The sequence below is a fragment of the Rhinoderma darwinii genome, chromosome 1 (genome assembly GCF_050947455.1).
Source record: "Rhinoderma darwinii isolate aRhiDar2 chromosome 1, aRhiDar2.hap1, whole genome shotgun sequence".
In the NCBI taxonomy this organism is placed as follows: Eukaryota; Metazoa; Chordata; class Amphibia; order Anura; family Rhinodermatidae; genus Rhinoderma; species Rhinoderma darwinii.
The window spans coordinates 620,005,155-620,021,099 of record NC_134687.1 but is presented as its reverse complement, the minus strand read 5'-3'; the positions used below and the strand labels follow the sequence as shown (position 1 = coordinate 620,021,099).

Below are 15,945 nucleotides of genomic sequence, written 5' to 3'. Positions count from 1 at the left end.
ACCTGCAGTATTGGCCGCCCTATGTTGCTCTCTAGCAGCTAGGAGACTACAAGTCTCAGCTTGCCCTGACAGTTGGCGGCACTCAGGGCATGCTGGGTGTTGTAGTCTCCCAACATCTAGAGACCACTGATCTACAGAATAAACCAGTATTGTATACAGGTCCCCATTCTCTTTTTTATATTGCGTTCATCTTCCATGTTTTTTTCTGTGCCCTTTAGATGGCTGGCACTGCTAGACACGACCGCGAGATGGCAATGCAGGCAAAGAAAAATTTGTCCACTTGCACAGATCCAATAGAGAAGCTTCGTCTCCAGTGTCTCTCCCGGGGCTCTGCGGGTATCAAAGGCCTGGGAAGGTGAGCAGTACACATACACTGGAGTAATGATTTTCCATTTTTACAAGGAATGTATACACTAAAGTTTTTGCCCCTACATGTGTTTCGTCTGTAAAGATAAAAGCTCCTGACAATTAAAGGGAATGTCTCATGTATGTAATTTTAGTTTTATTAATTAGATTTCAGTGTGCAGAAGAGAAACCTTCCCTGGGGCGGCCATGTTGTAATCACACACTGTGCTTTATGGCAGCTTCAATAAATGGGAGTTGATTGACAGAGGAATATCATAGATCATTACAGTCTCCAGGAAGTGATGGAGTACAGACCCTCCCCCAGAGAGCAGGGAGGGGCAGGGGAGCTGTATATAGAGCCTTATCTCTGTGTATAGTCTAACTATACTGTCTTAGATAGCAGTATAATAATGTTATAATTAAATTCCTTTCCATCTACAAGATGACCCTGCTGTTTCTGTCCCAGTCTACACTACAAAGCTGACAAGTTAGCTGCAGAACACAGGACATGTCAGCCTATTGTGTGCTCTTGTGGCTAATGTTAAAATTGCAATAATTCAAGATAATAATAAAATCACCGCCAAATATTAAAAAAATAATTTCAATTTAAATATTATGTAATTATTTGATGACACATTACATTTAAAGGGGAAACCAACCCAGAAATGACCTTCTGACATATCACAGATACTCTTCAACTATAAAGAGCTGTGATTTATCACTTCCCGTTGCGTAGGGAAGTCTTCAGGATCAGCATGTAGATATTGTACGTTTTCAATAGTGATCATTGTGGTCGTCTTTCTGCAGAGTATTTAAGATCATGGATGATGATAACAGCAGGTCGCTGGATTTTAAAGAATTTTTAAAAGGACTTAATGATTATGGTGTGATGCTGGAGAAAAATGAGGCTCTTCAGCTTTTCTCAGTATTCGACAAAGATAAAAGTGGAACGATCGATTTTGATGAATTCTTGGTAACATTGCGGGTGAGTGACGACGATGAAAAAATTGTTACCCACCTCTATGACACTCCCATGTCCTCATAAGGGTTATCCAGATGGGAAAACCCTTTAAAGGGGAATTCCCAACTGTAAAATTTATGGTCTATACATTCGGACCCTCAATTATCACGAGAACAGAGCTTTGGTAACCCCCATAAGGCTATTCCCGGAGGCCGCGCTCTCCATACAGAGAAGAGCTGGTTATCAACAAACACGAATCTCCAGATCCCTGTACTCCCGATAGGTGGGACCCACACGTATTAGACATTTGTGGTTCATGAAGGCAACCCCTGTCCTTGTGCCCTATTAGGTCATATGGACATCATAGAGGGGGATAATTCGCTTGGAACCCCCCTCTATGAGCGAGAACGACTCGAGTGTCCATGTATTACATTGACGGCCATTCATTTGAATGGCCGCCATGTAATACTACATTTTCCATGCAGTGGCCGCTGCAGGGGATTTGTCTGGCGGCCACGGATTCCCCTAAAAAATTAGGGCTGTCGGGAGATGGCTCCCATATGAAAGGGGATGTCTGATAATCTGTAATTTTTGGCGGGTACTTGGCGCATTAGGACGAGCATTCTCGTCCTGTGCGCACGATCGAGAGCGGGGCAACGGCTGTAATACATCTTCCCTCCGCCGTTAACCCTTTGAATGCCGCCATGAAAGCTGATCGCGGCATTCAAGGAGAGGGGACTGCACTTTGATTGCTAGAAGATAACTGTGACGCGATCAAAGCCCACAACTCGTATGGCCAGACAGCCCAGGGTCCATTGAAGGACCCCAGGGCTGTCTGAACATATTTCCTGTTGTTAGGGCATACTAAGGTATGCCCTAACAACTGCCTGTGTACAATCAGTACACAGGCTAATGTACTGGCATATAGATCTATGCCAGTACATTACAGTTACAAAATAAAAATAAAAATGATAAATCCCTTTATGGGATTAAAAAAAAAGTTAAATTAATGTAAAAAAAATTAATGATAAATAAATAAATAAAAAGTAAAAAAAAGACAGAGAAACACACATTTTTTTTATAATAAATAAACTTTTTAAAATATAAGTCCCAAAACATGAAATAATATAGACATATTTGGTATCGCCACGACCGTAACAACCTGTACAACAAATGTATAACATTATTTATGATGATCGGTATATGGTGTAAAAAAAAAATATTAAAACTGCTGCGGAACTGCTTTTTTTTCTGCATTTTCGCCAAAATAAAAATGTATAGAAATTAAACGATAATGTATTTGTACCAAAAAATGGTACCTACATAAAGTACAACTCGTCCCGCAAAAAAACAAAGTCTCATACAACTACGTCGTACAAAAAATAAAAGAGTTATGAGTGTCGGGATGCAAAGAGGGAAATCTAAAAAAATTGTTCTGTCCTCAAGGCTAAAATTGGCCGTGTCCTTAAGGGGTTTTAAGGAGCAAAAGGATTTTTTAGTATTTGCCTCCTCACATTTCGTCACCTATAACTTTTTTATTTTGAAAGGCCACGTAGCTATTTGAGAACGTTTTTTACGGGACGAGTCGTACTTTTTTGGGTCATTTTTTTTCGGGTAGATATATGGTAGCATTTAATTTATATGATTTTTTTTTTTTTTTTAAATATGGGAAATGCATAAGAAAAGCAATGCCGACATTCTTTTTTTCTATTTTATTTATTTTTTACAACGTTCACCGTTAAAATTTATAATTCGCTTTATTATTGGGGTCAAGACAAGTGTGGGGGTCTATAATAAGTATATGTTTTAATAGTTTTTTAATAATTGATTTATTTTAAGAAAAATGGCAGGGTTTTCATCGTTTCATTTATTTACATTTAAAAAAATATATTTAAGTTCCTTTAGGGGACTTTTACATGGAAACACAAAGGGAGCATCCTTCCTTTGTCAGCAACGCAATTGACATTGATCGTGGTGCAGAAAGGGTTAAACGGCCACGATCTGAGTTTTCTTAATTGTAGACTATAATTTATGTTCTTCCAGCCGCCTATGTCAAATGCAAGGAAGGAGATGATCATGCAGGCATTTCGAAAACTGGATAAAACGGGAGATGGGGTTGTGACCATTGAGGATTTACGAGGCGTCTATAATGCAAAATACCATCCAAAGTATCAGAATGGGGAGTGGACAGAAGATCAAGTTTTTAGGACTTTTCTAGACAACTTTGACTCCCCGTATGATAAAGACGGTCAGGTAAGTGACAACATATCATCAGATTTGCAGAACTTCATAAAAGTTGTCAACGTTGTTAGGATCAGAAAATTCTACGGACACCATGAAAGACGGCGGCGCTTCATCATGCAGTATGTTCGTTATATTTATATAATTAAACTTTTTTTCCGTAATATTGATAGATTTTTGTTAGGATAGATCATCAATATCTGAGTGGTGGGAGTCCGACTCCCAGCCCCTCCACTGATTAGCTGACTGAAAGGGGCTGCGGCATATAGTTTCCCTCAAAGTATATCCAGGCACAGCGCCGTACATTTGGCTGTGGCTGCACCTGGTACTGCAGCTCAAAACAGCTCTGAACCAGTCCAGTGAATGGGACTGATCTGCAGTACCAGTCTCAGCCATAAAAAATTGTACGGCAATGTGGTTTGGTAAACATCGAAGGGGATATTCAAGTGAGCACTGCAGCCTTTTTATTTGGCTGATCGGCGAAGGTCCAGGGAGTCCGACCTCAAACAATCAGATATTTAAAGGGTTATCTCATAATAGGCCATCAGTATTACAGTCTCTATTACAGGAAACCCCTTTAAAATAAATGTATATGTAGTTTCGCTACCCAGGACAGAAGGGTCTTATGTTTGTTTCCCCCTTCATGCTCTTTTCTTGACTTTCGGGCCAGTTCCCAACCTCATCCAGTTTCTCTTGAGAGGGGAGTCCTGCACAGGTTCTGCCCCAGTAGCAAACAGGACTCACCAGAGAAGGGCCCCACAGCAGTCACATGGTCTGGTTTGTACGGCCTTTTATCCAGCTCCCTCCAAGAAAAAAAACCTTGATGACCACAGTTTCCCCTCAACATCACAGCAAACTCTACAGTATGTGGACCCCATCGAACAGCCGCCCCCATGTTTTAACTTTTTATGGTTTAAAGAATCATAGTGTGTTATTTTTGTTCTTCCATTCCCAGTCAATCAATTGAAGGTGGTTTCTAGTCTTATATTAATAAAGCTTAAAAGGATTTTTTTCAGTTTCAGTGCATGAAGTGTATTCTATGTAAAATGAAAAGTGTTACAAGTGTTATGTTACAAAGAGCGTCTCTTGCTCTGGAGGACCTGTCCTGTCCTGCATTACACAGACAACACATTGATATGAATGGGCACTGTGTAATGCTACATTTCCCCTGTGGTGGTGCTGCGGGGAACTTGAACACCTACTGACATGTGTCCCCGCAGATCACAGCAGATTGCTGGGGGTCGCAGCAGGGGGTCACTATGTGATCATCTGATTGTCAAGGGACCTTTCTAACATGTATGGATTGTCTAAAGCAGAGAACCACCGTAAAAAAAATCTGTGGTGATCACATGGGTTCTATAAATCAAAGGTTTGATACCTGTACTGTATTGAACCTTGCAGCTCAGTGTCCATCAAAAAAATTAACCCTTTGAATAATTGGGGTGGTAAAGTAAAAAAGGGGGTAAGTTGTATGAGTGGTCCTCATTCACAGCAGTAATATAATTAGGCACCAGAATTATTTTCCAATGTTTTGTTCACGTGATATCTGTTGGACTGTAATAACAGGCGTCAGTATGGTCACTCCCGTCACTGTGAGTCGCAAGAATGCCATATCTCAGAATAAGATACATTTTTCTGACAGGTCTCCTTTAAAGATATTCCCCATTTATTTTATTTTGTCAAAAATCTGATTAATAAGGTAGTAAGAGACAGCTAAATGTGTGGTGCAAGTACATCCAAGCTCCCTTGCCCTCAGCTCAGAAAGAATTTGGTCTTGAGCTGGAGACTTGAGTAATCTGAATTAGACTGGTTGCTAGGCAGTGTGTCCTAGCAACCAATCTGTCTTAACTAGGCGGTATCATGTCTACAACCATTTCCATATGTCCTAGAAGGTCATATGGACATCATAAAGGAGGGGACTTCCTTTGTTAATAGCTCTCCACTCTGGCTAACAAAGATCGGCTCTTGCTTTGGTGAACCCGGCTGTTTGCCGGGGTTCTCAGAAGCCTGACCTGTAGCCAAAAAGCTCACTTCTGGGCCAGCTTCAGTTGACAGAGGGATTGTCCTGATGAGTCAAAACCTTTAAATGATGGGCTGTTTAGTTCAAAGCTAAGGAACAGTCAGACCATCCCATCCCCCATTGAAGCATGCATTATTAATCAGATTTTCTCAAAATAAAACTTGACCTAAAAATTAACCTTGGGGTAAATGACCCCGTTAACCTCTCATATCATAAATGTCACTTAACCTATTTTATTTCTTCAGGCTCCTGAGAATTAGTTTTTTTTGCCATCGGAAAAGTTTTCAGAAAAAAGTTGTATAATTCTTATCTTCTAACAGGTCACTCCGGAGGAATTCACAAACTACTACGCTGGTGTCAGTGCTTCGATTGATACGGACGTTTACTTCATCACCATGATGAAGAGCGCCTGGCGACTATAAGTGTACGGGCCGCGTGTGAGCTGTATCACTAACCTATAACACTGCTGCACCTGCGCGCTGGTGTGACAAACACTAACAAAAATGAACTAACCTTTACTAAACCTAACTAATTTCTTTCTACTAACTTTTCATATTAACTTTTTTCTTATTTTTAAACAAATAATTTCCTATTTCCCCGTTTTCGACAAAGGAGCGAGTCCCAGAGCTGGAACCTGCATCTATCAGACATTTATGGCAATACCCCTTCATACACACCATTTTTGAATGATCTAATGGATGTCAAATAGTAAAATAGGCAACTTTGCAAATAGTCTAGATTACAAAAGTCCTATCGTTTTGTGTCTACAGCTCCTATGCAGACCTATGAGGCCTAAAGTTTAGTAAATGGATCTCTGCGTTAATTAAAACTCCCTTTCTCCTTCAATAACGACATCCGTAGTGCCATCAATGTTATTAACAAAATCTTTGTATCCGAACTGTTAATGATAATTATTTGTGCTCTTTATGTAATGTATTATTATTATTAGCATTTTATCTCTATGTAACGGGTTTTTCTGCCTGATCTGTATAATACCCTTTCATTTGCTTTGATTTGGTGGTGGATCTTTTTTATTTTTTTTTTTTAATTACTTGATATTACGGATCACTCACAGCATGTCTGAAGAACATTGTCCATGTATCTTACTGTAACTTGAATGGGAGGGGCTGTAGTACCAGACACAGCCACTGGTATAGACGCGCCACTGTGCCCAGGTCAACAATGAAGAGGACACGACCCTTCAACGAGTGCCATGACCCTTTCATTGTGCTGCTCTGCGAGGGTCCCGGGGATTGGAGAGTCTATCATAATATAGGCCATCAATGCTATAGCTCCGGAGAACTTCTTTAATACTTTATAATGAATGTCCGCCTTTTGTCACCATATCGTTTTTTGGGCCAACCTTCTGTGCTGATCAATTTCTTAATGTATCTTTATAGCAGTCAGAGCTTTGTTTTTCTGATACAGAGCTCCAAATCTCCTGCATAGACATAGTGTTAAATTAGGACTACCTGCAGCCACCACTAGAGGGCGCTTACTGTGTACTGTTATACATTGATCATAATAATAACAACACAGTATGCAGTAAGCTCCTAAGCTCCCTCTAGTGGTGAATGTAGGAAGCCAGAATTTTATCATTTATTTCTATGTCTGTGCAGGGGATTTGCAGCTCTGTATCAGAAAAACAGAGCTCTGACCGCTATAAAGACATGTTAAGAAATTAACCAGCACAAAATTTTGGATCTATTAACATAGATAGGAGGAGAGATAAAAAAAAACGAAATGTTTATTAAAGGTAGACATTCACTTGAAGTAGATTTTCTAGCAAATACAGTTTATCTGTTGTATAACAAAAAGTTATAAAATTTTTCTAAATACTTTCTTTATATCAATTCCTTAAGATCTCTGCTTGCTGTCATTCAATATGTACCTTCATTATTTAGTCCCAGGGGATACAATTTTGTCCATGGTGACGTGATAGACACAAATTTGCACGGCTCTATACAGTTACAGTATGTGCATCAGAGCTGTGTGTTGTAACGAGCCGTCCATCACATGACCAGGACGGATCTTTCTCAACTGGAAGTAAACAATGAAGGTTCCCATTGAGTAACAGCAAGCAGAGATCTTGAAAACCACGAGGAATTGACACAGAATGTATTTTGGAAAGTTGTATAACTTTATTATATAAGAAATAAGCTATAATTGCTGGATCCGGAATTCCACTTTAAAGAGCATTTGTCCCCTAAACCCAAAGTAGAAAACATATCACCTGTAAGCTTGCAGTGAATTGATCATATCTAGTGTAAAGGAAAAATAGAGGTTGCTGCAATTTTTGTTAAATTTTTTTCACCGTCACATTCTGAGAGCCAAAAATGTTTTTCCATCAACGACGTTTGAGCGCTTGTTTTCTTTTTTTCTTTCCGCGGAACGAGTTGTATTTTCCACTGGCTCCATTTTGGGGTGTATATTATTTATTGATTAACTCTTATTATTAGTTTTTTTTTTGAGGAGGTAATGGAAAATTACAGCAATTCCGCCTTTTGTATTTGAGATTTCTGTAGTTCTACGGGTTTATTCTACGGGTTCTTACAATTACTCCGATACCAAATTTTTGCAGAGAGATATATTTTATGGACATTTTTTTTTTCAATAAACTTTATTATTTAACCTTTTTTTTCAAATTTTTTTTTGTCACACTAGGGGACTTGAAGGGCTTAAACGTACCATTTTCTAATGGCCTTGTATAACACATTATTATACTAACGTATTATGTGTTAGTCTATCATTAGGGCCTAAACTGGCATATAGTCATGGCAAGACAGACCATTGTTAGGCTCCTGGCCATCATGTCAACCCATTGGCACCCTACCGATTTAGTCGTGGGTGGGCCGATGGGTCTACAGAAAGCCCATTCCGTCTTTCAAACCATTTAAATGCCACTATTGTCCGTGACATCTAATGGGTAAACTGGCTGGGTTCGGAGTTATCCCCGATACCGGCTGTTGCAGCAGGATGTCATCTATATATTGCTTCCTGTCCAGGCCCTAAATGTACAGCACCCTGTGGGAAGGAGTTAAGGAAACAAATAGAACAAAAGAGAATGAGAGAACGCAAGAACTTATATTTACAGGTGATTTTAGGGGGAAATGCCCTTTACTGATAGGAACAGATCTTTGCCCCTAGAGCTGGTACAGATGGCACACAGATCACGCGGCCTTATACGGAAAATCATTGTATTAATTACTTGAGACTAATTCCGTTTTTTTTCCACATTTCATTCTAGGTAACAAAAGAGGAATTTTTAAACTATTACTCCGGAGTTAGCGCATCGATTGACAGCGATGTATACTTTGTTCTGATGATGAAGAACGCCTGGAAGTTGTGATATACAGAAATATATATATTTTTTTTACTATTGAGTTTTTGAGTTTTAAGGGGTTGTCAGAGACATTATTTAAGAAAATCTGGAACGCTAGGCCCCTCCTGCATTTGGGGTACAAACTATAATGACTTTTTACACTTCACATCACAGATCTGGACGAAGACTTCAAATTGGATGAAGAATTGGGTTTGGCATGTGACTTGTAAAATCTTTTAATTTTGGCAACGAGTCAAAATGATAAAAATTCCACTCTTTACACCTATTGGTCCTCATGTTAAAACAGTTCAGGTCCGGGTTATTTTAGACCTTCCGAACCAGACACTGTTTTTAAAGTAGCTAAATGTTTCACAAACTTCTGACATGTCGTAGTGACATGTCAGAAGTTTGGATTGGTGGGGGTCCGAGTACTGAGACCCCCACCAATCACTAGAACATAGCCGCTTCGTGTCTGTTCAGCTTTTTCCGGAAATAAATGTATCTGTGTACGGACTCAATAGAAAGTCTATGAGCCCGTACTCCGATACATCGGCTTTCCGGAAAAAGCCGAACAGACACGAAGCTCACACGAGCGCTTCAGCTGCTTCGTTCTAGCGATTGGTGGGGGTCTCAGTGCTCGGACCCCCACCAATCCAAACTTCTGACATGTCTCTAACATCAGAAGTTTGTTAAACGTTTAGCTACACTTTAATGCATGTCAGTTTTACGGATATAATTTGACAAAATTTTTTGGACTATCGACTTGATTTTTCTAGAAATGTTTTCGTGACCTATACAACTTTTTGGTGATTTTTATTCATACTTTTTGCTTGTTTTTAGAAATATTAGACTTATATTTCTTAAAAATAGTAAAGAAATAAACTTTTTTTTTTTTTTAAATTGTGCCCTTTTTTTCTACTAATCATATAGCAAAACACTAAAATAGATTTTACATTTGTAGTCACCAATATCTACCGTTCATTTCAATATATTTCACGTACAATTTAAAGTAATTGGAGCAGGGCAAGCGGTATGGCAACGATTGGTGGGCGGGCAGTTTTTAAGGGGGTGTTTATTTTTTTTCTATTTTTTACTGTTTGTCTCTTAGAGGTCAGAAAAGACAGATAGGGACTATTATTTTTATAATTATTTATATTTATATTTTTTTTAAATCTGGTTTCCCATTGTAACTTGGGCAGTTGCAGGGGAATTCTTCCCTGTTTCAGTAAGGCCATGTTCACACGGCGTTATTCTGACGTGCATTTTGGCGCACCAATATCCACTTTGAAAAATATATTTTAAGCTTCCAATTGACTTCAATGGGAATATGCGTTGTTAGTGCATACACCCATTTTTTTTTATGCAGGCCGATTATATCACGCAATATGTGAAAAGAGGCATCAAGTAAATTGTCGGTGCGTTTTGCGCTTTTACCCTTTGAAGTTAATGGCAGGCTTTAAAACACTGTAACAAACAAATGTTTTTTAAACACACCCCAAAAAGTAAAAAACTTGTCAAAAAGACTTTACAATAAGCAAAAACAGTGTAAATAAAAAGCGTCCTTATTTAACGCAGATTATACATCTGATTTGTTCTGCATTCAAATTACCCTATGTAAACATACCCTAAAAGTTGTCACAATCAGGGCTTATCATTTAAAATATTGGCACCAGTTTTAACATTTGACGCCAATTAGAGTTTGCGTGCGCCACTATGCGGTTATGGATGTAAGTGTAAGTACAGAGGAGGAATACTAGAAAGGCCGGGTAGTCCACCATTGGATGAGGTATGGAAATAGCAGATGGTAAACTACCTCATCCTTCGCTGTAAATATCTGACGTAACATTCCAGATCGAGCGCCATTGAAATCAGTCGCATTCTATTATAGGAGTTGTCTTAGAAATTTTCCTTGTAAATAACCAAGTGGCACCAAAGGGGTCAGGGACACCATGCAGTTCCTTAGCCTTATTTTTTTCCTCCTTTTCTTAGGGGGATCACATTATTTTATGACCCTAGAGATTCTAACCTACCAGCCAGCGATCCTAAATCCCTCCAACTCTGTGCCGGTTGAGGCTTATTGAGAAAGTTGTCCAACACCCACTATTCCGACTGGTCCGCCATCCACCACTGTCTTACTCTTAATCCTAATCCAGAGTCAAATTAACTTTAAGGGGACATTAAGCCTATAGATTGATGAAGAAAATCCAGAAAACCCTTACCAGGGAAATCTGATAGAGAAGACAGGGATCCCTCTATTTCGCCGGCCTTGCATATTTGGCGGCTGACCATCAGATTTAGCATAGCATAGGTTGGCTTAGTCTTCGTATCTGTATCGCAGACCAAGCATCGATGGGGAGATTTCTGCTTCAGTGGGCTGCGTCACACCTGAGGTGCCTCCTACTATTGTTTCACCTAAACCTTAGAGGGGGTAGAACATGGGCCACTTAACTTTTTTCACCCTTTAGTTTACAAAACGGGACGGATGAGTATCAATGAAGAAGAAGTTATGATGTTTTTTCTATTTTTGTTAATTTTTTAACGTTAGTGTCTCTTTAAAACGCCTGTATTTTCACATACTATTGATTTGCTTTTGCCTTGTCTCTCATTTTCTCAATCTTTCATGGGTGTCGGGAAGGGAAATATTTGCTGTGTAATTTATTATTTTGTCCTTAGTATCGGTATAGTATACGGTATAATAGTTGTGAATATTTTATTAAATCTGTTGTGTATTTATTATATCCAGTATCTGCCATTATTGAGAATGATTATAGAATGTGTCCATCACTGAATTGTGTAATACAAGAATATACATAAAATGCAGGAACTCAGTGTCCAGTTGTTGATCCATTTGTACTGTCCACCATCTTGTTTGTAGTAATCACTTTCTGCAGGCACTAGCTCTGGTAACTACAATACCTCTCTCATGATGCCTTGCTTAGGCATCACACAGGAGATGTGAACAAATCACATGCATCAGAAGCTATAGGTATATTGATCATTGCAAATTGTGAGCACAATGCTGGGGAGACACAGATGCAAGACTTAGGCACAGGAGAGGCTGGAGACTGTGCTCTGTGCAGCAGCATGCATGTCACAGGCATTGTGCAAACTCCGCCCCACTGCAGGGAGGAGCAGAGATGATTGGTTGGCAATAGACTTACATTATTAACAGCAAAATGCACAGGGGTCTGGTCTGTGGTCGGCATTAATTTTGGGGTCTGATTAGGGATCTGTTGCATCAATATATTTACTGTAATGAATAACTGCACATTTACACAGATACATGAATTTCAAATTTGGTACAATACATTCATAATATGCTGCGAGACATTCTTCACATTAATGCAATACTGTTCAGAGCAGCAGAAATACATTCAGCAAGCAGAGGTATATTGTTATATCACTAAATAATTCAACTATTGCCGTCCATAGTTAGCAGAGCTTGTCTAATATATATAAGAGGATCCTGTGTGTATCCCCAGAGCAGCATTAGAGCAGAGGTGTCCAATTGGTTCATCTCCAGCATATGCAAAAATTACAACTCTTAACATGTGGCTGGCAGGGCTTGCTGGGAGTTGTAGTTTTTAATCCGTTGGAGAGCCACAGGTTTGAGACCATTTTTATAGAGGAATTGACATTAGCATTTGTCATACTATGATCTCCCGGAAATGAGCAAATATTATGTACGCATAGTGGTGGAGAATATAACATTTTTTTGTAGAAAACCGACAGAAGTCACAAAATTCGAGAATTGCGGCCCTTTTCCCATGCTGTTGCCAATTAACTAAAATGTGGGTGGAGATTAGCATAAGGGGAGGCACCCTCGGCCTGATGCATTTACTATAATTTATTCCAGAAGCTGGTGTAAAGTATCACGGACATCTGCGCCAGCTCCTGGCTAGCTTAGATTTTACTCTTTTACTTTTCATGCAGACAGCTGAAGATATTGACAAATTTATTAAGAGTCGTGACCCAGCTTGTTTTGTATTAAGACTGGCACTAGGTGGCGCTTTACAGCCAAGTACTGCCCTTGACTCTGAAACTGGTTTGTTGAACAGCACTTTCTGTGGTCAGGTGTGGTACTGCAAGCACAGTTCTCAAATTAGTTTTCAATCCTCAACCAATTACAATTGGGAATGTAGTACTAATACCCCATTTAGTACATTCAATACTTTTCCTAAACATATAGGGCAGAGCAATTCCCTTTGTTATGTCAGCCGTATATCTATCGACCGAATGCCGCTCCCATCCATAATATAGCCACAGATGGAGGAGCATGTGACTAGACATGTCACTTTGCATCTACCATTGTAGGGATGCAGTGACTTGATAGAAAGGTGGGATACTATGACAGTTCTGCATGGCGCACTTCATTATGACCCATTTGTGGGCTGCAAAGCCTTGTACATGATGTTAAAGACCTGTAGGCAGGGGGTGTACATACTTTTCGCTCTGCTGTGTTTATATTTTTATCATACATAAATGAAATAAAGGTCAATGGCTCTACTTTTATAATGATCATTAGCAGCTAATATGAAACATTCAGTGCGGATGAAGTAGTGGAGTGGTGGTTAGACTATGGATATAAGTACAGTGCAAACTTTTTGGATGAGATGTGTTGGCCCATAGCCCATACATTACATCTGTACAGGTGATGGATGCTGCCATGTAGTCTACATTGCCTCTTAACATTCCCGCCACATAAAGGGCACCCTCTTGTGGCTTTATGGGGAGCACTCCGCCAAGTATGACTAGTACTTCTCATAGACTGTGCTGGGATCTCTTGATGTATCTTGAGTATTTTTAGGGACTTGTTTTACATCACTGCCGGGTGTCTTGAAGACCGGCATAGCAATATAAATCTCTTCCCAGCAGAGCCCCTTTAATCCATTTCCTGGAGGTTTTACTGCCACAGACATGATCCCATGGCTGCCGTTTGATGGGTTGCATTTCTCAGAGATGTTACTACTATGTAGCAGCGCAACAGTACCAGAATTTAGCGCATCCTTCAATGTATTTTCTCCATTATCTGCAGGATTCTTACATTGTCCAGTGTTATTTGCATGAGTGGGAAATCCACTGCTGCCCTCTGCAGGAGACAGATTGGTATTGCATGCATTGACAGCAGGTTTCTCCATGTTGCTGTCTGTGGTGCCGATCTCATAGTTGTCTTCTGTGTTCACTTGTGCTCTGATATAATCTATTTTATTAATGGGAATAATCTCGTAGTAATCCGGATTGAAGGTCAGGTGGATATTCTGTAGGACAAATCATACAAAATACCTAAATACTTATAGCACCAACATCTGCAGCGCAGTACAAAGAATTCACTGGCATCACTCCCTGTCCACGGTGGGGTAATAATGTCCATATTTGCAGGCAATTTTCTTTATTGCCTTTGTTAAAAAAATCTACTATTTTCTGTATTCAGCATCTATGCAAACGTATGTGTTTCCATGGTTACAGACTGCAAACAAATCCTGTGTAGTCTGATCCTGCAGTCATACTCCCTTGTATCTGACCCTGCTTGATGGGTCAGCATAGGAGCTGTATACACAAAACAGTAGGAGATTTCAAATCAATACTTTGCAAAGTTGCTTTTTTTTTCCCAATATTGATGTATTAAAAAAGAAAAACAAAAATTTGTTACAAAAATGGACACTAACCATGAAGTCTAACGTTCTTGTGGTTGATATGCAGATAAATACAATCTGTTGTTCCCTGTTATCAGCCAATTCAGGCACTATAAAAACTTTGATAGATATAGAAATTACAGGTCCCCTTAGCAAAGGTCAGAGATCCCGCTCTTATATCCGTTAAAGGAACACTCCTAACAAAACTGATTTTCTGTGTTATCCTAGTGTAGGTCCTGAGGGGGCGGAGCATGACACAGGGAATAGCAAAGAGAGTGAATCCCTGTGTTATGCCTCTTTCTCTTCAGGCCCCGCACTAGACATAATACAATGTATAAGTTGTCTCATGAAGAAAGCTCCTGCCCTGTTAGGGACTATGTACGTTATAGAGTGGACCATTGCTCTATGAGGTCTGGCATACTCGTGCCGTCCATGTATTACATCCGAATGGCCGCCATGTTATACTACATTTGTCGACACCGATCAGGTACATACCTGTTTTGGCTTGTTACAAAATTTCTCCAGTGTATTTTTATGATCTGGAATTTCTGGCCATATAAAAGGCTTAATTCTATAAATGCAAGGTTAAAGATGGTTATTTCTTCAAGGAAAAATGACTTCTAGTTCACAATACAACCTAGAAATGGACAGACTAGTTTTAAAGGTTAAGTCAGCACCAAGCAAAAATCAGTTAGAGGAACACTCCCGCCAATAGTGATACACTGAGTTATCCTAGTGCAAGGCCTGTGGGGGCGGAGCATGACACGGATTCAGACACCAATTAGAGAATCCCTGTGTTATACTCCTGCCACATCGGGCTCTGCACTAGACATAGCACAGTGTATAGGATTTGTTCAGAGAATTGCTTCATAGTATTATAGTTTCACCTAAAAAATAAGAACAAATTATAAATAATAACATTAATTATTAATTCTAAGAAAGATGATAAAGAAAATTATTAATAAATAATAATAATAAAGTGGCTGAAAAAAAGTATCCATTCTGTCCCAGTCATGTGATGGACAAACTTAGCTGCAGGGCTAGTTACAGCTAGGGTATGTTCACACGCAAAATCAAAAACGGCTGAAAATGACAGAGCTGTTTTCAATGGAAAACAGCCTCTGATTTTCAGCCATTTTTTGTCGCCGAAAACGTTTTTTGAGGTTTTTTTTTTTTAGCTGTTTTTCCATTAACACAATGAAAAACAGTTCCAAAAACAGCTCAAGAAGTGACGTGATCCTTCTTTTTTTTTATGGGGCGTCTGTTCACGCGCCGTATTTTTAAAACAGCGTAAAAAAATGCCCCCTCTGAATTAAATGCCTAAACTAGGTGTTTAGCTACCGTTTTTCAAGGTGTATTTTTGAGGCGTTCACGCCCCAAAATACGCCTGAAAACTCTGCGTGTGAACATACCCTCACAGTAC

General features: G+C 39.4%; 2 protein-coding genes across 7 annotated transcripts in view; one reads left to right on the top strand and one right to left on the bottom strand.

Moving 5' to 3' along the window:
* The window catches only part of CAPSL (calcyphosine like), an 87,194-nt gene extending 75,476 nt beyond the window's left edge, over positions 1-11,718 (top strand). For 4 of the 6 annotated variants that reach the window (XM_075841913.1, XM_075841938.1, XM_075841944.1 and 1 more), the window contains 5 exons: positions 219-355; positions 1,153-1,330; positions 3,350-3,559; positions 5,888-5,991; positions 8,815-8,905. In XM_075841913.1, coding sequence (XP_075698028.1) covers positions 219-355; positions 1,153-1,330; positions 3,350-3,559; positions 5,888-5,989 — 627 coding nt within the window. In that variant the 3' untranslated portion in view covers positions 5,990-5,991; positions 8,815-8,905. Of the gene's footprint in view, positions 1-218; positions 356-1,152; positions 1,331-3,349; positions 3,560-5,887; positions 5,995-8,814 lie in introns of those variants that run through there. The other 2 variants (XM_075841931.1, XM_075841922.1) reach the window with 2 other exon arrangements.
* A 430-nt stretch (positions 11,719-12,148) lies between these two features.
* IL7R (interleukin 7 receptor) overlaps positions 12,149-15,945 on the bottom strand; it is a 96,846-nt gene continuing 93,049 nt past the window's right edge. The window contains exons 7-8 of the mRNA XM_075847594.1: positions 15,018-15,093; positions 12,149-14,147 (exon numbers count right to left, since the gene is read on the bottom strand). Of these exons, the coding sequence (XP_075703709.1) occupies positions 13,641-14,147; positions 15,018-15,093 (583 nt within the window). The 3' untranslated portion in view covers positions 12,149-13,640. The remainder of the gene's footprint in view (positions 14,148-15,017; positions 15,094-15,945) is intronic.